General features: G+C 38.6%; 1 protein-coding gene across 1 annotated transcript in view; it reads left to right on the forward strand.

Moving 5' to 3' along the window:
• Window positions 1-24618, forward strand: part of mctp2a (multiple C2 domains, transmembrane 2a) — a 67166-nt gene that overhangs the window by 23603 nt on the left and 18945 nt on the right. The window contains exons 9-17 of the mRNA XM_079824882.1: window positions 7658-7828; window positions 8551-8681; window positions 9619-9805; window positions 9938-10031; window positions 10155-10257; window positions 10341-10443; window positions 10522-10623; window positions 10835-10909; window positions 11177-11296. Of these exons, the coding sequence (XP_079681008.1) occupies window positions 7658-7828; window positions 8551-8681; window positions 9619-9805; window positions 9938-10031; window positions 10155-10257; window positions 10341-10443; window positions 10522-10623; window positions 10835-10909; window positions 11177-11296 (1086 nt within the window). The remainder of the gene's footprint in view (window positions 1-7657; window positions 7829-8550; window positions 8682-9618; window positions 9806-9937; window positions 10032-10154; window positions 10258-10340; window positions 10444-10521; window positions 10624-10834; window positions 10910-11176; window positions 11297-24618) is intronic.

Here is a 24618-nt window from a genome sequence, read left to right on the forward strand (position 1 = left end):
TGTATGTTCTAAGATACACAGCAATAACGTTCATGTATCACATCTGTCCACTGGAGGGCAGTAGATCCTCACCATCTTCCCCTCTGCTGTTTTGTACAATTATGCAAGTTTCTTGACTTAACCTTACATTCACTTTCACTTAGTTAGTTAGGAAATTCAAGAACTTCAACAGAGCGAGAAACTTTTGTTTGCGACTGCGACTCCATGATTTAAACAAAGCACACTGTCTGTCTCACATTTTGTGCAGGTCAATTCATAGATGAGAGCTTATTTACCTCACAGCGGTAGGAAATCGCTTTTATTGTTCAAGGCCGTGAAAGCTTGCAATTTAAGATTTCTCCGAACAAAAGCTCTGCCGCATGCTACTGTAGAGTGGGGTGCCAGTGCAGTAAATGTACTTTTAGTCTGAGGTGGAAAGAGTAATAAAATATTCTACTCAAGTAAAAGTCCTATTACTTAAATGAAATTTTACTTAAAGGGCATATTGCAGATAAATGTTTTTCAAAATGGTAAAAATGTGTGCCCTGTGGTCCGTGATATGAGTATGAATAAACATTTACAATTTCCTCAGCGTCCGAACTGTCTTTGCGATCCATTGTTTTCCTACTGTTGAAATTGACCACCCTTGACTGTCACTTCAGTTTTTGGCATTTTTAGATGCGGAAGTAACATTTTCTCACAAAAACGACTCCAAAAGCCTTAGTAGCGTATTTATAAGTATATTAGCCCTTTAAGTACAAGTAAAATTACCGGTCGAAAAATCTACTCAAGTAAAAGTAAAAAGTAGTTCACTTAAAATTTATTTTACTTTTTTAACAGCGGGGGTGGGGGACTCTCCCGTGTAGGGCTGTAATAGAATTAGATTTTCACAATATGATAACCATCTCTATGAGTTTTATGGCATCAGGGTATTAAATACTTTTTTAATAAATAAAGTTTATTAATAAATTATGGTTATTATTATCATCAGTTAAAATGGCCTTTAAATGAATGAAAACCTTTTTTTTTGGTTGAACAAATGCTTTTTTATAACAAACTTAACCATTTGTTTGTTTTGTTTATTAAAATTTTAATAAAACAACTAAATTCAATAAATGATTAGGAATTAGATTAACAACTTATTTTTTGTCATAAATTTATTAAAATGTTTAAGAATAATAGAGTCCTATCAAATTATTCTTTTTATGATTTAATATAAATATATTATCAATAACGGTGGTAATCAAATAAAATGTAACAAACTTATATCCTTTTTTTTGCAAAGTGCTGCAAAACAGAGATATACTAAATGAAATCATGGATTAAAAAATATATTCTTATGTAATGTTTAAATTATGTATTATTATTATTCATATTTTGACAAGTACATTCTATTGTAGGCCTACAATAATAATATATTTTGTCATAGAAATGTCACATTCTAGTTAAACCAAACTTTTATTTTGACGGGTTGTAGTGAAGACCTGTTTCAGAGTGTATTTGACAATGGTTTTTATTCAAATAAAATGATGAAAATGCTCATTAGGGGTTCTCTCAGATCAGCTCTGGAAATGTTAATGTGTTCATGTCCAAATATGTTTTTTGAGATGTTAAAAACACCATGAGCATCACGCGTACTTGGGTATGTAGTGATCAAAATGCCGCTGCTCATTCACACAGACACAAGCATATTTATATAGCAGTGTTTTGCGCTTTAATATTGACAGACCATGTCCCGATTTGATTTGTTGTACAACTCTACTTTCGATTTATTCACTCATCCATCAGTTTGGATGTTTTACGTGACAGCTGCGTTATACTGGATTCTGGGATTCCCTCTGCATCACAGAAATAATTTGGCATTAAGTTATAAACATACCATTATCTGCACAGTGGGATGGTGTTCCCGAACCATTCTATGGGTTTCTTCCTTATGTTTTTGCAAATTGGATATCCTCCTGGACAACCACACGTTATTTTACATCCAAAGTATTTCCATATTAGCCAGGGGTTGACAACGGTTTCGCTTTCAGCTGGTTCTGCATCACTGACGTCTTGTCCGTCTTCATCTTTTTGTGATTTTGCTTGTTTGTTCTCCCGCTCTTCAATTCAATGCAGTAGTTTCCGGAGCGTGATTTTCCCCCTTTGTATTATTGTACTCATTAAAGGATATGGTTTAAAATGTTTCGAAGTACAATACTTCAAACAAAACATTCTTAAGTAAAAGTAAAATTAAAGATTTTTAAAACTACATTAAAAAGTAGAAGTACACAGAAAAGCTACTCAATTACAGTAACGTGAGTAAATGTAATTTGTTACTTTCCACCTCTGCTTTTAGTATACTGTATTTATGTCCAGCAAATAATTTCATATCAGTATGTTTGTATAACTGTATATTATATAAGTTATAACCTGTTTGGATGATCAGTACATTGACAAAAACTACTTTTACAAGTTTAGATACGGTGTCTTTTTAGATTGTCGTGAGTCTTGTCTGAAAAAGGTGAATCTTTTAAAGAAACTTCTGGGTTAGATTTCACCCCGAAAGTAATAAAATTGTAAAAACAATGAAGGCTACTTTTGGTATTATTAAGATTTTTTTCTTGTGGCATTATTTTCATTACAATTATTACATTTTGTGTCACATTTTGTTAATACATAAATAAAAATCACACTGTCAGGACAAAATAATTTTTAGCTTTATTAAAATGAGCTCATTTTAGTGACATAAAGTATAAACATACACTTTCAAACATATTTTTCATTCGTCACAATCTGTATGTTTATGCATTGTCCACTTGCATGTTTTGACTAAAATTATGTTTTTATAACAACAAATTAAAATCAGAAAAATGTAATTCTATACAAGAACTATCATGATGAACACTCACCTAAAGGATTATTAGGAACACCTGTTCAATTTCTCATTAATGCAATTATCTAATCAACCAATCACATGGCAGTTGCTTCAATGCATTTAGGGGTGTGGTCCTGGTCAAGACAATCTCTTGAACTCCAAAACTCTTGAACTCCAAACTGAATGTCAGAATGGGAAAGAAAGGTGATTTAAGCAATTTTGAGCGTGGCATGGTTGTTGGTGCCAGACGGGCCGGTCTGAGTATTTCACAATCTGCTCAGTTACTGGGATTTTCACGCACAACCATTTCTAGGGTTTACAAAGAATGGTGTGAAAAGGGAAAAACATCCAGTATGCGGCAGTCCTGTGGGCGAAAATGCCTTGTTGATGCTAGAGGTCAGAGGAGAATGGGCCGACTGATTCAAGCTGATAGAAGAGCAACTTTGACTGAAATAACCACTCGTTACAACCGAGGTATGCAGCAAAGCATTTGTGAAGCCACAACACGCACAACCTTGAGGCGGATGGGCTACAACAGCAGAAGACCCCACCGGGTACCACTCATCTCCACTACAAATAGGAAAAAGAGGCTACAATTTGCACGAGCTCACCAAAATTGGACAGTTGAAGACTGGAAAAATGATGCTTGGTCTGATGAGTCTCGATTTCTGTTGAGACATTCAGATGGTAGAGTCAGAATCTGGTGTAAACAGAATGAGAACATGGATCCATCATGCCTTGTTACCACTGTGCAGGCTGGTGGTGGTGGTGTAATGGTGTGGGGGATGTTTTCTTGGCACACTTTAGGCCCCTTAGTGCCAATTGGGCATCGTTTAAATGCCACGGCCTACCTGAGCATTGTTTCTGACCATGTCCATCCCTTTATGACCACCATGTACCCATCCTCTGATGGCTACTTCCAGCAGGATAATGCACCATGTCACAAAGCTTGAATCATTTCAAATTGGTTTCTTGAACATGACAATGAGATCACTGTACTAAAATGGCCCCCACAGTCACCCGATCTCAACCCAATAGAGCATCTTTACGATGTGGTGGAACGGGAGCTTCGTGCCCTGGATGTGCATCCCACAAATCTCCATCAACTGCAAGATGCTATCCTGTCAATATGGGCCAACATTTCTAAAGAATGCTTTCAGCACCTTGTTGAATCAATGCCACGTAGAATTAAGGCAGTTCTGAAGGCGAAAGGGGGTCAAACACAGTATTAGTATGGTGTTCCTAATAATCCTTTATGTGACTGTATATTTATGAATTAACTTTCAAATACATGTTACAATTCACATAAACATTTATAAACTAAATATACAATGTTACAATTTAAAATCTGATTTGCATTAGCAAGAGAATTTGACATATGCATGAAATGTGCTTAAATAATTGTCGGAATGTAACAATCTTAAAGCTTCAAAATATAATTCCTTGCTTCTTTCATTTGATTTCAGGTTAAAATGTCTGAAACATTAAGCCGGTTTTTGTGAGATTGACTCAAATGGACGTGTGTTGTTAGTTGACGTGATCAGGTGTAGATCAGTATGTGTTTTGCTGGTGTTTCCACTGCAGCGTCTTCTGCCAAAACAACTGAGATCTAGTTCTATTTGACACCTATCAGTACAGGCAGAACATGTCTCTCAATTCTTACCTCTCCGCCTCTATCACACTTCCTTCTTCACAGCCATGCCACACTGTCTTTGAGATGGAAACGGGCAGCGGTATTGGCACATAGCATGTGGTTCTTCTTCCTGACAGTGTCTGGAGTGTGTGTGTGTGTGTGTGTGTGTGTGTGTGTGTGTGTGTGTGTGTGTGTGTGTGTGTGTGTGTGTGTGTGTGTGTGTGTGTGTGTGTGTGTGTGTGTGTGTGTGTGTGTGTGTGTGTGTGTGTGTGTGTGTGTGTGTGTGTGTGTGTGTGTGTGTGTGTGTGTGTGTGTGTGTGTATGTGTGTGAAGTCTTTGAGGCACTATGCCAGTGTAAGATGCTGAGGATATGTGTGATGGCTCATTCCCAGGCATGGTGAGCTATAACCCAGATGTTGGGATGTAATATCACAGCTGCGGATGGACAGCACTGAAGCTCTAGCCAAATGGGTACGGCTTTGGGCTTGTCCCCTTGTCCCCATGCTGCTCCACCATATGGAGGCAATCCCCCAGCTCTTTTAGCACCAGGAATAGCCTCTCTTTAGGGACCACTTACTCTTAAGCGGAATTGTTTTATTGGCCACGCCGATCACAAATTTGTCCAAAATAAACACTTGGGAAGACTTGGCTTGGATGAATATTATATTTCTCTCTCAGCTCCCTCTATAACTACCCCCCTTATCCCTCGCTCTCTCTCTCTCTTTAAAGAGGCTTGTTTATGGAGATGTGGCCATTACATTAAATGTTAATGCTGGTTTGTCTGCTGTGCTGTGTGTGTGTGTGTGTGTGTGTGTGATTCTAATGGAGCAAAGGCTCAGTCACACTCTTCGAGCAGCCAGGTGGGAAAACAGCTCTCTGGTCTGTGATTACTGGCAGAACAGACCAGCCTCTTCCTGATGCTGTGTTTTTTGAAAGTGCAGGGCTATCAACCCGCAAGTCATCTCTGTACTGTGTACTTATCCATCTGCAGTCTTGTTGATGGACCTGTTTTCTCTCTCTCTCTCTCTCTCTCTCTCTCTCTCTCTCTCTCTCTCTCTCTCTCTCTCTCTCTCTCTCTCTCTCTCTCTCTCTCTCTCTCTCCTCTCTCACCTGCACATTTCAATTAGCAGTTTTTAGAAGGTTTTTTATGTCATAATATATTTAGTTTCAAAAACAGAAATAGAATTTTATTTAAAATGTTTTCTTTTCTTTAACATGCAATATTGTACTATACATGCATACATTTTATTTATTTATAGTAGGTAAATAAACTCAGAAGGAGAAGATCCCTATTTTCCCCTTTGGTTTTACTACCCAATTTTAAAGGAGTAGTTCACTTTAAAATGAAAATCATGAAACCCATGATTTACTCAAGCCATCCTAGGTGTATATGACTTTCTTCTTTCTGATGAACACAATCAGAGTTATATTAATAAATGTCCTGGCTCTTCCAAGCTTTATAATGGCAGTGAATGGTGCCCATGAGTTTGAATCGATGGGTTTTTGTAAGAAAAATGTCCATATTTAAAAAACTTTATAAAGTAATATATCTAGCTTCCACCAGACCGCATTCTGTATTCAACCGCAGTTCAAAATACTTACGCTACGTATGACGTCATACATCGTGCCAGTTACGCTTTTTTCGTAAGTTGAATAATATGGAAGGCGGAAGCTAGATATTTTACTTTATAAAGTTTTAAATGTGGATATTTTTCTTACAAAAACCCATCGATTCAAACTCATGGGCCCAATTCACTGCCATTATAAAGCTTGGAAGCATCAGGATATTTATTAATATAACTGATTGGATGGCTTGAGGTTGAGTAAATCATGGGCTGATTTTCATATTAAAGTGAACTAATCCTTTAACACTGACAGACAGTTTGGGGTCAGTAAGGTTTTTTTATTTGTATTTATTTATCAAGGACACATTCAATTGATCAAATGTTACAGTAAAGACATTTATAATAAACGTTCTATTCATCAAATTATTTAACATTTTAACGCCTTATAAAAAATGGTGAAATGGATCACCATTCCACAAAAATATTAAGCAGCACAACTGTTTTCAACATTGCTTTCAACATGGTCTAGTTGATGACAAATGTTTCTTGAGCACCAGATCAGCATATTAGAATAATTCCAAAGGATCATGTGATGGTGAAGACTGGAGTTATGATGCTGAACATTCAGCACTTCATATATACAGTATATGGCCAAATAGTCAAATGCTTAAGAGTCTATGATTGGATCATTATTGCTGTGATTATTATGTTTCTAGCATGCTTTATGTTTGGCATCAGTTCTTCTAACCATAATTGATGGAGTGTGTAGCTTTTATAGTGTGTAGCTTTCCATGTAGGAAGACACATCACAGCCATATTCCAGGATGACAATGTCAAGATCCATCAGACTCAAATTGTGAAAGAATGGTTGGGAGGGAGCATGAATTACCATTTTCACACATGAACTGTCTCCTCTGAGTCCAGACCTTAAATTCATTGAAAGTCTTTTGGATGTGCTGGAGGAGACTTTACAGAGTGCTGGACTCATTGAAGATATTGACCAAAAATTGATTCACCTCTTGATGGAAATAATTGTTGTGATGCTATTTCTATCAAGAGGTGCATACATTTTTGTAATATGGCCATGATGAGTCTTCCTACATGGTTGTTTAAGAAATTAAAAGCTACACACTCCATCAGTTAGGGTTAGAAGAACTGTTGCCTAGAACATGCTAGAAACATAATAATCACTGCAATAATGAGTTATGACCTACTGTAGACTTTTAAGCATTTGCCTATTTTAAATCCAAACAGCGACTTTTTTCTTTTGGCTGGGCAGTGTTTTATTTTCTATTACTTTCCTATGAAGTAGTAGGATATATACCACACTATTTCTGTAAAATGAAACATTTATTTACAATACAAACACGTCTTCAGTTAGAACCTGGTTCCAAGGCTATCACAAGTCTTTCTCGCAATTTCGTCAAGACCTCATCTATGTGAGCCAAGTATAATATGTTACCTTGGTAACATATTTATATCAGCAGCAATGAAAAATACACCCAAAACTGAATGTTTAAGTTTGCAAAGCATAAAAAGCATGTGTATGATCAACAAGATGAGCTGAGAGAGCAACATTGGCCCAAACAGCAAATAATTTATTGTATATGTTGACTGTTCCAGGGTCAGCCGATAAGCCAGGCGCAGGTTGGGCGACTCGCGGGTGCACAGAAGAGTCAGGTGTGGACTGGAGTTTACACCGTCATCCTGGTGGAAGGCCAGGACATGCCCGACTGCGGTCAGGGAGACATCTACGTACGCTTCAGGCTGGGAGACCAGAGGGTCAGGAGCAAGGTGAGATCATCCCTCTCCCCCTTCGTCTTTTTGCCTCTCTTGCTTTCTCTCTTTCCCGTGCTCATTACATCATCGCAGCTTGCCTCATCCCTGTCTTTGTTTCTAAACCTCTATCCTCCTTTTCTCTCAATACCTCATTAAACCCTTCTCTCCCCCTCTTCCTCCTCCCATACTTTCTTAGTAGTTCACACACCTCGCTTTAGATATTCCCGTCCGCTTTACACACCTTCATTCCTCCTCCCCCTCTTTCGGATCGCTTCTCCCAGGCTTCACTGCTCTGGTGACAGAGGAGGCTTCTCATTAGATCGGCCGTGTCTGGCAGGGCGTCTCTCCTGATGCTTCTGTTACCGCGTCTTGTTCGGCTCATTTGCATACCCAGAATACCTTGCTCATCTACCTCCCCCCTCAATGGTTCCAACTAGCTAGTCTTGTATTCTCATGTCATCTTTTTTCTAGAGCCCCCTGGCTCTGTTTGGGCATGTTTGCTTGTTGAACAAAACTAGTTCTAATTGGATGCTGTCAGAGTTTATAATCCCAGCGAGAAGAGAGGATGTGTTCTCCTAAAGACGGCTGCTCCTCCTCCACCACATGTCTTATTGAAGTCTTACTGAATAAGGCTTAATACACCTGTCATGTTAGCTGTCTCTGTTTTGAGAGTCCCTTAAAATTGATCCAACTTCCTCTCTCTCTCTCTTTCCTACTTGTCTATCTTTCTGTCTCAGAATCTGTGTATTAAGGCAAACCCGCAGTGGAGAGAGTCTTTCGACTTTAACCAGTTGCAGGATGTACAGGAGAATCTTGTGGTGGAAGTTTGTTGCAAGAGGGGCAGGAAGTCAGAGGAGTGCTGGGGAGTGTAAGTTTGCTTTAGTGACTTTACATACTGTTTTAAAAGTTAGAAAAAGAAGGGAGAGTGGGGTAAGCCGTGCCTCTTTTTGCTTCAGTTGGTCCACTAGTCAATGACAAAAGGGATAGGGGTACTAAAATGCCTACCTAAATGTACTGCATTTCAGGACGTCTGCTGTAAACATTTGAAGAATGTGCCTATAGCATAGAACCAAATATGACATCTCAAATAAAAGCTGTCCAGTGACACAACTTTAGGAGTTGGCTGGGACATCCTAAGAGGAAAGTTGAACCATTGGGGAATAAAAGATTTGCATTTCAAATAAAAATATACCATTCATTGAAAGTTTGGGGTCGTAAAGATTTTAGTATTTTATGCTCACCAAGGCTGCGTTTATTTGATCACAAAGACAGCAAAAACATATTTAATATACTTAAACATTTAATTTATTCCTGTGATGACAAAGCTGAATTTTTAGCATCATTCCTCCAGTCTTCAGTGTCACATGATCCTTCAGAAATCATTCTAATATGCTTACAATTTCTTATTACTATCACAGTTGAAAACAGTTATTCTGCTTAGTAGAAAGGTGATACCTGCTATTTTGACTACTAGAAAGTTTCGAAAGCATTTATCTGGAATATAAAATAACATTAATGCCTTTGTCCATTATGATCAGTTAAAAAAGGTCTAATTTTGCTGCATATTTTTCACATTTTACTAAACCAAACATTTTAATATCTAGTGAAACAGAGACAATGCTTTCTATCACTAGTAGCAACAGCTTATTCACTGACACATCTTACCCCACTCTATCCTATTTGAGTGATCTGATGGCCACAACCTAAAGTATTGCTCAGAAGCACAAATTCAAGTTGTGCTCTTTTGAAAACCACTTCATATGCTTATCCATTGATGAAATACTAATAGGTTCTACTCTTCTCAGACTGGATATTGACCTGACCAGACTTCATGTCAATCAGAGGCAGTTATATACTCATTCGCTGGACCAAAGCAAAGGACGACTGGTGTTTTTGGTCACACTGACCCCGTGCTCGGGTTCATCCATCTCAGACATCCAAATGGCTCCATTAGATAACCCCAAGACCTTTGAGAGTATGCGCGAGCAATATGTGGGTATTACATAATGCTATTCTAGATTTCTAAATTATTTGTAAATTTGTATAGCTTATAAATATTTGTAAATGTACATGATTAAATGGTATTTATTTTTTTTAAGATAAAAGGGTAATTTGTTTTTACAGAGACCAAAGAACTTTCTGGGGGACTTGAAGGATGTTGGCTATCTTCAAATCAAGTTAATAAAAGCCACAGATCTTCCATCAACAGATATAAGTGGTACTTATCTGTATTAAATATAGTGTCATAATGTATGTAAGAGATATTGTACAGTTATTAAATATTGCCTGTTATCAATATTTATTCCGTCATAATAATGTGAAAATATTTGAACTTAATCAGGTAAAAGTGACCCCTTTTGTACCGTTGAGCTTGGTAATAGCAAAATGCAAACTCACACAATACCCAAAACCCTGAATCCTGAATGGAGAAAAGCCCTAACATTGTAAGTGAAACTGATAGATGTCTCAGTATATCATTATGCATGATCATGGTATTGATATCACATTGATTTTGACATGTCCTCAGCCCCATTAAGGACATCCATGATGTTCTGGTGCTGACAGTCTATCATGAGGATGGGGACAAAGCTCCAGACTTCCTGGGAAAAGTTGCCATTCCTTTGCTAACTGTAAGTACCACACAAAGAAGTCGTTTTTATAATAATTGTGCCAATATTAAACAGTCTCTATCTCTACTTTGCCTTTAGGTTTCTAATGGCCAACAAATAACCAGAATGCTGAAGAATAATAATCTATCAAGTGCGTCCAAAGGAAGCATCACTCTGGAGCTGAATGTCCTCTACAACCCTGTAAGTGCTTCATATAAAATAAATAGGATTATTTATGAATGATATGATTGATATCAGACGCTTTGAGAGTCCTTTGCTAAAAGAAAAAGATCATTTAAACATCATTAACTTTCTGTTAAGACTATTTGCAAGTTCTTAAAAGCAGTCAAGTCATTATGTGGCGTAAGTACAGTATAATCTTTGAAAGTCTTGTTTTTCTTCTCTTTTTCAGATCAAAGCAGGATTCAAAACCTTCCAGCCAAAAGAAACAACGTTTGCAGAAGACAACCTGAAGTTTAACAAAAAGGTGATCTTTTTCACAACAATTACTGCACCATATTTTCCACGTTCTCTTAATATTAACTTTGTTGCTGGCTCCTTTAGAGACTCATTATGTTCGTTTTTTCCTCCAGCACCGCCTAAAGCTCTTTAGACACCAAAGATGACTTGACTTATTAATATTTATCACCAATGAACCTTCAGTTTAAAAGCCTCTTTACACCTGAGTGAATGTCATGTTGTGAGCATTACGTCCTCAGGCACATCTTGCTAACTACTGCTTTGTCCCCATTAGCTTTTAGCACGTAATATCTATCGAGTGAGGAAGATCAGCGTGGCCATTCTCTATACTCTGCAGTATATTAACAGCTGCTTCCAGTGGGAGAACACACGGAGGAGTATTACAGCCTTCCTGGTAAGACTTCACCACTGTTTACAAGATTTCAACTCTGTGGCCCTTTTAGTAACCTGAGGTCAGTGAACGCATCTGTGTAATCCCTCTTTGAAGAAAACGCTCTGCTCCTTAATAGCAACTTTTCATAAGACTGAAAACAGACCGTGCTCATTTGGCCCTGTCCTGTCAGGGTGCAACTATAAGTGTTGTGAATCAATGATTTCTTTTTTTTTATCTGTTGATTTTTTTTAAAATAAATAAGCGTTATTGAACACCCACCACAACTTAATCCTCAATACGATTGGAAGTGGGTTTTACTGTAATGATTGATGTATTTGGAGTCATGGCTGAGGGGTTGATACATTTTCTCAAGACTCACTGGGATTCTGTCACGGTTTCCTGTGTGTTTTGTGTTCAAGGGTTTGGTTTCATTTCCCGTGGTTTAGTTCCTGTTTACCTTTGTTTCCCTAGTTGTCCTTAGTCACCATAGTAATTCATTACACACACCTGTGCCTTGTTAGCCTCTTGTATTTATACCCCCGTGTTTGAGACTTAGATTGTTGGCCGTTGTCTTTACATCTCTGTTGTAAAGCTGTTGCGTTGTCCCATTAGATTATTCCCATCTTTCTGTTTGGATTTAACGTTTCTTGTTTGGATTGTCATTTGTTTTCCTGTTTCGTTTATATGTGTGTTATGTGAACTCTTTCCCCGCCATTGATGGAATTTTCCAGATTTCCGTGTTTTCACTGTTATACGGTAGGCGGCACTATTATGCATCTTCTGAAAGAGTAGAGAAGCTCCGGATCAAAACGGAGATAGGCCGGAGATAGAAAAAAAATAGGCCAAAAAGGAGCAGAATCAAGCTATAGAGGCATTGGGGGTAACTGATTTGATCAGCTTTTTGTCCAAAATGTAGTTTCTTTTATGAAACATACCCACATTCAAGTGCTGATAAAAATAGAAATGCAAAACAATGTTTAAAAGCAGAGGCTTTGTTCTTTCTTTTGATTATATTGCATGTTCAGATATTCATAAAAGTTTTGCGAAAATTATTAACTCCCCGCCAAACCCAGCGGAACTTAGCCCTGCCCACAACATTTGAGGTCAGGAAGTTCGGTCTGAACTTGATCCGTTGTGGAGCAACTATGCTCAAACCAGAGCTGTTCGGACCAATCAAATTGTCAGGGCGGGCTTTATTCGATGATGGACTGATGATCAACAGTATTGTAACCATCCACGTGACCAAAGAGCACTTGAGTGGAATTGGGCTCAACATGTCACTTACTCCGTTGCTCTGATTGGTTGTTGGTCTATCCAATTCAGTGCAGAGGCATTCAGTTGAAACACGCCCCAATAATCACAGCCCAATGGAGCAGTATCTGACTCATATTCTGACTAGAATCTGAGTATGACGACGTCAGGCTATTTTATATGCTAAAAAGTACAAAATCTCCTGATCAAAGCACATGCGAAGAAGTTGCAGAAATAAGCAATATAATATGTAATCATATGCATATGTCAAATTAAATAATGCGTTCACCAACATTAAACAGCATATAAATCAAAACTGCTTAATGCTACTGAATGAAATGTCGACCCAGGACGAGCTATAGGACTGTGAAGCTTTGGGGGTGTTGATGGACTCGATCTACTCCATCTGTGTTTTGATCATAATTCTGAAAATGATCTGGATGTAGTCTTTGACAAAAACGAGATTTTCTCAGCATTTTGCTCAAAATGTAATTTCCAATCATTTCCTGTCATTGAAACAATGGCTAAAAGTTTGGTGATGAAGAATCAGATTTGTATTCCTGTGATAGCAAAGCTGAATTTTCAGCATCATTACTCCAGTCTTCAGCATCACATGATCCTTCATAAATCATTCTAATATGCAGATTTGATGCTCATAAAACATTTCTCATTATTATCAATGTTGAAAACAGTTGTGCTGCTTCATATTTTTGTGGAAACTGCAAAAAAAAAAAATCAGAAATCTTTCAAAAGATTAGCAAAGAAATGATTTGCCTTATTTTGTCTTTACTGTCACTTTTGATCAGTTTGTGTGAATTCAAAGTATTCATTTAATTTTAAAACTGTACTGACCCCAATCTTTTGAACGCTTTGGTATAGCATCGGCACCAGCAAATCATCGACACTAGCATCAGGAGCATTTTAATCCATGCTATAACACACAAGTTATTTTTAGAGGCTTTCTTGAAGCTGTAATATAATGTGCAGTCTCCCGTGCCGCTGTGCCTCGCTACTGGAATGAGCAGTGCCCCCTGAAGGGGAGTTTTTGGAGGTGTGTGCGCCCATCCACCTGAGGAGACGGGGTGTCAGGCTGGGAAGAGGCGTGGGACGTCCTGTTGCCCGCTCTTTGTCTGCACACGTGGGGTTGAGAACAGAAAGAATATCATCTCTCCTCCGCTAGCATGTGGCCTGTTTCCGCACCACTGCGTTCAAAGCTGTGCAGGTGATGCTGAGCTATGGAAATGACAGGAAAATGAAAATAGGGCACCTGTGTAAATTGTCTAGGCTTTAGAAACAACAGGCCGGAGGGGTGAATCTCAACTAAGTGTTTTTTTTTTTACGGCTTTAAAGACCAGACTTTTTTTATACTCTCTCACAATGTTTAATTGCCATACAAGTTGCACGACGTCTATAAAACAGCGCGTAACCCTTAAGGGTTAACGAACACATATCTGTCTTTCTCTCGCTCTATGGGTATATGTATATCTGTAGGCTGCGGTAATAAGGTAACAGAGTCAGACATTGACAGATGCTTGCCTCTAAGAAGAGCATAATTAGAGGAGACCGCGCTTTCCTCTACGTGTTCTCATCCAATCCATGTCATCGTAGTCATGTCAGCCGTTTAATTTATAATGTAGGCCTGTATGCTTGGAATGTAGTACACAAAGAAGTCAGTGGAGAGAGGATACTATTTACTTTATAAACATATATTTAAAATACATTACAATACATTATTCATAGAGTCAGTGGAGTCTCTGTCCTGTAGCTTTTACACTTTAAGCAACTTATAATGCATTTGTGGTGCTGCGGTTTCTTTGTCCAGGTCTGTAGGTTGCACAGGCAGTGCCTGTTCCCGGAACACACTCCCACCCCAGTGCTGGAAATCCCAGAGGTCACCACCCCGACCTGCACACAGCAGAGCGCATATACACGCTCCCTCTCGCAAAACACAGCTTTCATCTGTGGAGAGTGGGAAATATGTGTGTGGGTGCATGTGTTTTAGTTTGAATATCCTCTGCTTTATGCATATATATATATATACATATATATAATACATAAAACTTTTTCTATATTGTATAATAGTTTATTCTTTGTTATGTAAAGAAACTCTGATTGGACCTCTGAAGGAGGGAAGTTAAGTTGAACATACAGTAAGTGCACCTGTCAAAATCACCTAGCATGCAACAGCAAGCGGAAACACACAAAACTCAATTCATAAGTATTTTTGTCTCGTTTTCAAGGAAAAAATATCTAAACACCCTTAAAACAGGATACTTGGAAGCAAAATTGCTTGAGTAAGAAATCAGACTATAGGATATTGATATCATGATTAAGATACATATATCATGATTTAATTGATTATTTGGTAACATTTTATTTTACCTAGTGCCCTTGTTACATGTACTTACTGTAGTATTAACAGTAAACTATGCATAATAACTAGCCCTAAACAAAACCCTAATCCCAACCTTAACCCTATAGTCAGTACATGTTATGAATTAATATTACTCAATCCTTAATTGTATAATTATACTATAACAAGGACACCTCAAAATAAAGTCAAACTTTTTTTAATGAAATGTAATGCATATTACTACTAACATTAAGCTATATTAATGTTAAACAATAGCATTTTTTTTAATTACTTTTGTGAGGTTTTAGTGGTTATGCTGAAACTTATTGCATAAGTCCAACTGTAATTGATCCTTTGAATTTTGAACGCATGTCCACCCAAGGCGCTGTTTTGAAACACTACCAGTCTCATTAGGAGAATCTGCATATGCATTTGAAGAAAAACTCTTGATATATCTCCCAAAAGCATGCAGCCGTGCTCTCTTAACCAGACAGACTGCTTACATAGTTGAATATTTTTTATGGCTTGTTTATGCAACAGTAATGAGCCTAGAAACAGCACTTATAAAGGCCGACAACTACAGTACGTCCAAGGAGGGCCGTGTCAGATAAAATCTTTATAAAATACCACTTTTTAGATGTGGCTTGCACTTACTGAGAAAGATGAATGTGGCATACATAAGTGGAGACTGCAGAGGGGTCACGCAGAGTTCTCTGCTGCATGTCTCACTTTGGCCTGTAGATGGAGCTATAGCACTGTCGAAACATGCATGCGCATCCTCTCTCAGAGGCCGGCGTTGAGAACAGGTATTAGTCGAGAGCAGGCCGATGACAATTCTGATGGTAAGCATTAAGCAAAGTAATTTCTTACAGCGCATTACACAGAGCAAACAGACTCCAAAAAGTTTCCACCACAGGCTAAATGAGCATTACCCAGCCAGGCATTAACTGGCCAAATTTGCTGCTTCTGAACTCTGTAGTTTCAAGCTTTTTCAATCAAGATGAAAGGGATCGAAGGGTGGGGAAAAAAAACGAGATTATTTACACTTGAAAGCTGATTTGGAGCTTTGCTGTCATTAGAGTCTTTTAAGTATTTAAGTAGAATTAATATTTTAACATATGAGCTTGCTTCGTCTGTCAGTAGCCTGGACTAGAAAGGAAAACCTGCACGTGTGTTTGTGTGTGTGAGTGTGTTTAAGTTTTTTTTTCTTCCCTTTTTGACACTGCCAGGTAGCAAGCGGTTTCGACATCATTTGACAGGCTGTGAAATGCTGATTGCTTCACATCACAGACTGTAAAGATGGCATCTGATGAATGTTTGATGCCGTGCAGCTGTAAACACAGTTGGCAGCTGTGACGGAGCGTTCTCTCCCTCGCTCTCTCTCTCATTCTCTCTCTTCCCGTTTCTGTCTAGCAGAATGGCCAGCGCCAGATGATAGCAGGACGGGGTCCACGCAGGTTCCCGGGTCCTGAGGGAACGCTATAAAGTGGCGGGCACGGTCTAAGCTATTAACTGGCTTACTGGGACAGCCAGGATTAGACTGATTATCAGCATTTCCACGACCCGATTCGTTATTCCAGTTAACTCGAGTAATGTCCTCAGGAAAACGCAATGATATCCTGATATTGAGGGGTTTTCCTGCATGTCTGTGCTAGGGCTGTCAATTTAATATTAATCCAGTGCAGTTAATTACTTTTAAAAAAGTATGCACTTAAACAAAATTAATACTTTTAATTGTAATTCCCCAACAAGGAATTTTCCTTCCATTTGAGCAAGGTTTTCACGAGGTCACAGTCAGTCCCAATGGAATTTAACGTGTTTTTAAAGTTAAACGACACTGCCTTAAAAACATGGTGCGGGACACTAAATAGCAGCAAAGCGTATTGGCCAAAGACGTCTGTCTGCGTGTATATGTAGAGAAACGATTAAAACGTAGTGCCGATGTAATGCAACTATGTGAACTAAGTCAGCCTCGACAATACACAATATATTGTCTTCTAAAGCTAAATGGTTACATCTATACAATGAGTTACTTGGTTCGATAATTTACTGCTAATCTAATGCTATATAAACCCAAACAGGGTGGTCAGTACCCTCCTAACGTGACCTATATTTGTACGCAGAGTGACCAATCAGAATTCTATAGCAATCTGTATTCTAGGGAGCCAACTAAAAAAAAAATGTGGTTTATGGTTTCACATTTATCGTTTGTCACATAACAGGCACAATGATCAAATCGCTCATGAATGACCCATCAATACCATTCGTACAGTTTTGAATCCTGAAAGTCTCTGGACATATTGGTGAATAAGAGAGATATTGTTAAGCTTTCACAGTCATGGAAGAAACAATATACAGTTGCTTCTGTGACTCGGGTGTAAACATTTAGCTTGAGACTGGCAATAAACTTTTGCACATGACATGCAACAATGTATAATATTTATTAATACATTTAAAATGCATCATTTATTCACCCTTATGTCATTCCAGACCTGTTTGACTTTGTTTCTTGTGTGGAGCGTAAAAGACATTTTGAAGACTGTTGGTTATCAAACAGTTCATTGACTTCCATTGTATGGTCAAAATATCTTTTTTATGTTCCATCATAAAGAGGTTTGGAACAACAATGGGGCGAGTAAACAATGACAGAATCCTCATTTTTGGCTGAACTGTCCCTTTAACCGTCTTAAAATACCCTAATTTATACACAATTCATTTGATTATTTAATGAACACGTCACACACTTCAATCACTTAAATGTTTTAATGGATTGACAGTCCTAGTCTTTGTGTCTGTCAGGGTTTTCTTTGTCCCTTACCTTTGTTTCACTCTGAAAGTTTCCCTGGACAGCTACATTGAAATGAATGCGCGCATATGTGTGTGTGGGTCCCGCTGTGTGCCTCATGGGCTTTAAGAAACTGTCAAGGAGTTTGTGCTGCGAGTATGACAGGAGGGCGAACCCTTGATAGTGATATATGTGCACGGGCTCTTCCTGAAACTCTGGAGGAAGGGATTAATAATTAAAGAGCTGTATTTGAGCGGCCGCTAACAGTGCAGTGATGGCTGGAGATTTGACAGTGTCAGTGTTGTTATTGAGATGTGTATGCTCCGTGTCATCGTACCGCTCCTGGGGCTCAACGCCGAGTCTGCCTTGACCCCGCGCACATCCCTCTTATCCTTCACACTGACAGCTCCTCCCTTCACTCCGTCTGTCCGTTTACCGCGTAGTCTTTTTACATACGAGTGTTCATTTTTACGATCGCTCCACATGCCGTTTGCATGTTTACATATTCATTGTTTGCTTTGCATAATTTGTATATATTTTTAATATTCTCCTTCCATCTGTGCATAAACATGCTTTAGCGTAAACAGCTTGCATTCCCCTCTCCTTTTTTGCCTATTACTGCCGCCGAACAAACATGCTCCGTCTTTAACCCTGATGCACATGTCTGTGTGCGTTTGCGTGTCGTAATGACCAGCACTAATACGCTCGCCACCTCCACAGTCACAGAGGACAACTCTCCCCGGGCGCCCGTGGCCACAGCCTGGTCGGCTGGCTGTGACGTATGTGCTCGTATGTGTGTTTGAGCTTCCGTGAGCCGAGCTGACACTCGGGGTGCCGTCTGCCCCAGGGGAGAAGGCTCGCATGGCAGATCTGTCACCCGTGAGGTCGCTGAATGTTAACGCTCCCAACATGGATTAAACACTGGTGGCCAGTGCGGCGGGGTGGGGTCGGTATGCCAGCCGCTGACAGGCACCACAGGGCTCTGTACACTGGCCTCGACACCGCCAGTGACAGAGAGACTTTATCTCTCCCTCTCTTGCTCTCTTTCCCTCTGGGCGCACAGTCCACTCCACCGCTCCACTGATAAGGACATGAGCCGCAGTCCGGCCGGCTGTTGCTGAGAATCACAAACATGTATCATACACTCGCAGCCTGCGGTGCGGTTGTAGGATCACATTTCAACACAAATTATATGCGATGCTACAGTTAATCTATTTCAGTATGTCTATGTTTGGGAATAATTACATTTACAAAGAATTATAAATAGGATATAATTGTCTTAATTTCAGAATTATCTTTTAATGTTTTATAATAAATTGTTAATGTTATCCACGATAGCGAGATGAGAAATAATTTAATTAAAACATTCATCATTGTATTTCATTTACATTCTAACAGATTCAATGTTTTAATTGAATTAATTAGCCACCAAATATTCTGTAATATTATAATAAAACTTTATAAAAACATTATTTAAAAAAAAATTCAAACTTTTAAAAAAGAATTGCATATTGACAAACTTGCTTGTTTTTGGTCTATTGTCTGGCCTGTGCAGATGGGCAGATAACAGAGAGATTAATTAATATAGAGATGTGACCCTGGATCACAAAACCAGTCATAAGGTTCAATTTTTTGCAATTGAGATTTATCATCTGAAAGCTGAATAAATACGCTTTTTTCCATTGATGTATGGTTTGTTAGGATTGGACAATATTTGGCCAAGATGCAACTATTTGAAAATCTGGAATCTGAGGGTGCAAAAAACTCTAAATATTGAGAAAATCACCTTTAAAGTTGTCCAAATGAAGTCTTAAGTAGGGTTGTAACGACACACTCATGTCACGATTCGATATAAATCCCGATACTGAACTCACGATATGCTATATGTATCGCGATATTTTAAGCCAAACATTTTTGTGATCTTTTGTATTATTATCAGGACCTACAAATATTCCCCCATTGCATTATTATACATTATATTCAACATTATATATAGTCATTTAATGTAGTAATGTCAATGAAACTCAGTAAACTCAGTCTCACGCATTACTAGCGTTCTCTCCCGGTGCTCGCTATGTCCTGCCAGTCCCGCTATTAATGCACTATAAATATAAGAATAAACCATCTAAAATGATTTTAATAATCATACTACTAAAACTAAATGTGATCTGGTGATTTAAATGATGTTTGCACTTTCACTTTGAGGAGTGCCGTTCCAGCACGTGTGTTTCCGATTATCAATACAATCCGTCACAGTTCTAATCGCAAGAAAGCGTGTCAAAATGACCAAACTGTAAATGTTTAGCTTATCCAAAAAATTGTATTCTGCATTTGCTCACCCTCATATTGTTTTCGCGCAATCTTTTGAACAACCGTGTTTACTACAGTATATGCGTCGTTGTATATCTGTTAATCATATAAAGCCATCGCGTCTATTCAGAAGACTTAGATTTGGATCAGACACTCGATTCGTTATTTTTACGATGCCTTTATAAAAAATGTTGGGATCTTTAAATGGAGAGACAGAAATATCTCAGGTTTCATAAAGCATATCTTAATTTGTGTTTGGAAGTTAAACAAAACGACATGAGGGTGAGTACATGATGACAGAATTAAAATTTTGGGGTGAAATATACCTTATAAAAACAGCAAGATGAGCCTTGGATAAAACAACTCTATATCGCGAATCATATCGTTTAAATCAACGATACATATCGTCACATTTTTATATGGCGATATATCATTACTCCCCTAGTCCTTAGCAATGCATATTAATACTAATAATACATTTTTTATATATTTACAGTCAGACATTTACAAAATATCTTCATGGAACATGATCTTTCCTTAATATCCTTATGATTTTTGGCATAAAAGAAAAATCGACTTATGACCACCTGTGCGGCTTATGACTGGTTTTGTGGTCCAGGGTCACATATATTATTGTGTAAATATAATCATTCAAGCATTTTCAATGGCCAAATTCTTCGTAGACATTGACATAAGCAATCTTTGACATAAATAATTTGTTCAACTCTCGAATCACATAACAGACACAATGAACGTTGTGTGAATGAGTCTCCCATCTGTAGGTGGACATATTGGTGAATAAGAGAGATATTGATAAATATATATTATTATAGACACTTTAAACCTGATCTTTGTCACACCATTTGAGTCCTGAAACTCTGAAATCTGACCACACCTTAACGTGTCTTGGTAGCTGTACACAAGACGCAAGCTTTTCCCCGCATCCCAAGCTCTCTTTTGTCTCGCTTGCTTACTGCGGACATGTTTGCAAATGTTGTCATTTCCTGTGTTTTAATCAAGTCACAGATGTAGGTTGCTCGCATCACCCTCCATTTCACCTTGGAAAAAAGCCAGAGAAAGAGGGAAAAGTGTGGCAACGCTGTAAGGATCCTCTGTTCACATTAAAGTTGCCCGGTTTCATCGGCTCTCTCAAACACACGCATACGCATTAAGCCTGCAGCCAATAGTCAGCCTTGTTAGATTTGCACAGATACGTTCATGTAATCTGGCATCCGTCCACAGTCCTTCGTCTGACCCTCATAAGGCACGGCTGCCGTTGTTTGCGTCTCGCTGTTGCGGAAGATAAATGCATGAGAGGGACACGAGAGACTCAAACTTCCCCTCATGGTTTAGTTAGTGCACACTTGCTCTGAGAGGACACACGCACATAATAGATTTCTCCGTCAAAATGCACAAATCTGAAATGTTAATGCTCAGAGTATTTACCCATGTAAAGTGCTTCTTAAAAATTTGTTCAGCGGCCATTGAAGAGATTGGTTAATATTTTATTCATTTGCCTCGAATCTAAATTGTTACAAAGTCAAGCCTGCTGAGACTTGTTTAGTTTGTTTTGAGCTATTACACAGCCAAACAAAATGTTCTGCATTTTTCTTAAAGCAGTCCAATATGTCCAGTGTTATCTCGCTTATTCTCCCCACAATGCTGTCCAGTTCTGAAGTATTTATGCACTCACGACTGTTTCGGATTCAAACTCCAACTTTACAGGGCATGATTCTTGCCCAGTTTGTCTTTCTGTGTTTATTAATAAGCTGAATTAATTGATATTGCTCTTATGAAAATGCTTATAGCGAAACTAATCTCCCTTTATAAATTCTGCTGGTCAGTACTGTGAGGTACTGTAGTTGATATACAGTGGGGTCCAAATGAAAATCCCTGGAATTCAAAATTTGAGGTCAATGAGAAAAATTATATTTCAAATAAATGCTATTCCTTTTAACTTTCGATTCCTTAAAAACATTTACAAACTGTTTTCAACATTGATAATAATAATAAATGTTTATTGAATACTAAATCAGCATATTAGAATGATTTCTGATGGGTCATGTGACACTGAAAATATATTTAACTAGACAGCTATTTTTTAATTGTAATAATATTTCACAGTATTACTATTTTTACTGTATTTTTTCAATACAGTGAGCATAAGAGACTTCTTTTAAAAATATTTTTAAAAATTCAACTGAGCCCAAACATTTAAACAGTAGTCTACATAAAATAAACTACATAACATATAGTAGTCTACATAAAATATTAAAAAATGTGACTTTGATCATGAGAACTCCTTTGTACTGTCGGTCAGATGCTTTTTAGATAATTCTCAGATCATGCCGGAGAATATGATCATCAGGTTTGACAATCTTGTGGAGTTCATGCAGCTAGAAGTGCCGCATAAAAGAAGCTTGTTGAAGTTCCAGCTAAATTTAATCACGGCTGTTAGTGTGGCATGGCGGTTAATGCATGTGCTCTTTGTGGCCCTCATGTGGGAGGCACAGGTTTGATTCCAGCCGTGGCATGTTCTCTGTAAAAAGAAAAAGTCGCCTAAAATGTAGTGCTTTGTAGCTTTGTAGCCTATACATGTGACTGTTAGAAAAATGAGCAATTCTGTTTGCACTTAAAACCAGCAGTAAAACATCACGGTGTGAAAGGAAAAGCAGTATACAGCTGGAGTTCTTCTTCAATATAAATCGACTCTAAAGTCTGTCAGGTTTTACATCATCCTCCCTTTCCTTTAATCACTGTGCTAATAAAACACAAAGCACTTGGTGGAGAATTAGTGGAGTGTGTTTAGCAGGAGCAGTGCAGTGTTTGAGTAGCATGCTAACTCTGCTTATTAACTCAAGGCTATCGGACACTGCCTTCGCACCGAAATCAGAGAGACTAGCACAGTTTACCTAAATTATGCTAATGAATTAATCAGTTAAAGACGACAAAATATACACATTTCCCTCAGTTCAGTCAAACTGTTGCACCCTGACCCTACTGTAAAGTATGTATTTATGGTATATGTATTTTTGTTCTACATGTTCTGACTTTGAAATTCAGATGGATGGAGGTTATTGTACTCCCACAGTGATGCGTGTTTACATTTAGCAGTAGCTGTGGAGTGTTTTTTCCCAGCCCTCCACACCACTTGTGTTTAGTCTGTCAGTAAGTAGTCTGATTTGGTAGCCTCTCTCCACCCCTTTGCCGTTTAATCAATTTGCAGGATTGTATAAACTCTTAGTGAGGGCGTCTTTGTCCTTTTGTTCCTGCCATGGCTCTCCTCTCCCCCTCCCTGGAGAGCGTGGGTGGCGTACTGCTGCCAACCGGGCTTCGGCTCCAGGACTTATTTTATTCACACTTTTAATCGCTGAGTGCTTTATTATTAGGTATAGGAATTCCTCTGGACAGGGGATCGTCTAGAGAGGCCTCAGAAATACATTTAGTGCAATCATATTAGCTGCACGTTAAAAACAAATCCGTCAGGCGGATCTTAACCCCCTGCTAGGCCCGTCTTCTGGTGATCCTTGTCGGTGCCTGAGGAGATGGCATCTCCGTCACCTACAGCAATCCACAACAACACACTCTTAGTATAATTCCAAATCATATTTTCCCTCTTGGACGCTCAACATTTTTTTGGTATTAAGATGCGTTTTGGTCGATCGGATCAGAAGTAGACGAGGGAGACCCATACCTGGTCTCTTTTGTCCACTTTCAACCACTTCTGTCCTGATTTCTTCAAGGGGAGGGTCTATGGGTGGGTAAATATGTGGGCTTTTTCAGATCTTTCGATCTAATGGACAAAATAAGCTCGCATAATTTACATATGAACATGTGGAGACGCAGGAAAAAAACACAGAACAGCAGCTTTTGTTTCTGCTCTGATAGTGCGTGTTAGAAATCAGGAATGGTGAGAGAACATTGTGCTTGGTACGTCTTCAAACCAAACTTGGGTCTCCAGCTGACAAAGTTTAAATCTCGTCTGTCTAGCGCGCTTCCCATAATGTTTATGCATGAGGTCAGTAGGCGGAGAGTAGGCATCTTTCGTGGCTGTTTGAACGCATTTGACATGAGCGTTTACACTACGAAAGCAATCCGGTCCAATGCGTTTTCGACTACCTCTGAAAGTGGTTGAAAGTGGACAAGCTCAAAACGTTTTAGACCCCGTTTGCATCTTACCAGGTGTAATGATTTTTAGGTTCATACAGTGGCAGAATGTGTGTATAAGCTTTGCTAAAAGTGGTGTATATACACTAATAAACTGATAATTGGCTTCATTTGAGTGAGTTTGGGAGATATGGTCTGTGAATGGAAACAACACTGGACATCAATGCAAATAGCCCCTTTGCATTGTATACATGCTTGTCTTCTGTGTGTGTGTCGGAATAACTTACAGAGTCAGAGATGAGCTGTGTCATCAGTAGGTCTTAGTCTGTTGCTGTGTGTGTGTGGTCAGGGCTCAAACCAAAGTCTCGCTAGAAAAAACAAGCAACTGGGTCTGACAAAACAAACCCAATATAATTCACTTTCCCTGTCAGTCATGTTCGATGTTACGTCAGAACTGAACTGACGAATCGGGATCTCGTCTGAGAGCCCAATCACCTTTGAGTGGTAACAGAACAGGCCAATGCACATTGGCGAGTG

This window comes from Gobio gobio, assembly GCF_949357685.1.
Source record: "Gobio gobio genome assembly, chromosome: 9".
NCBI classification, from domain to species: Eukaryota; Metazoa; Chordata; class Actinopteri; order Cypriniformes; family Gobionidae; genus Gobio; species Gobio gobio.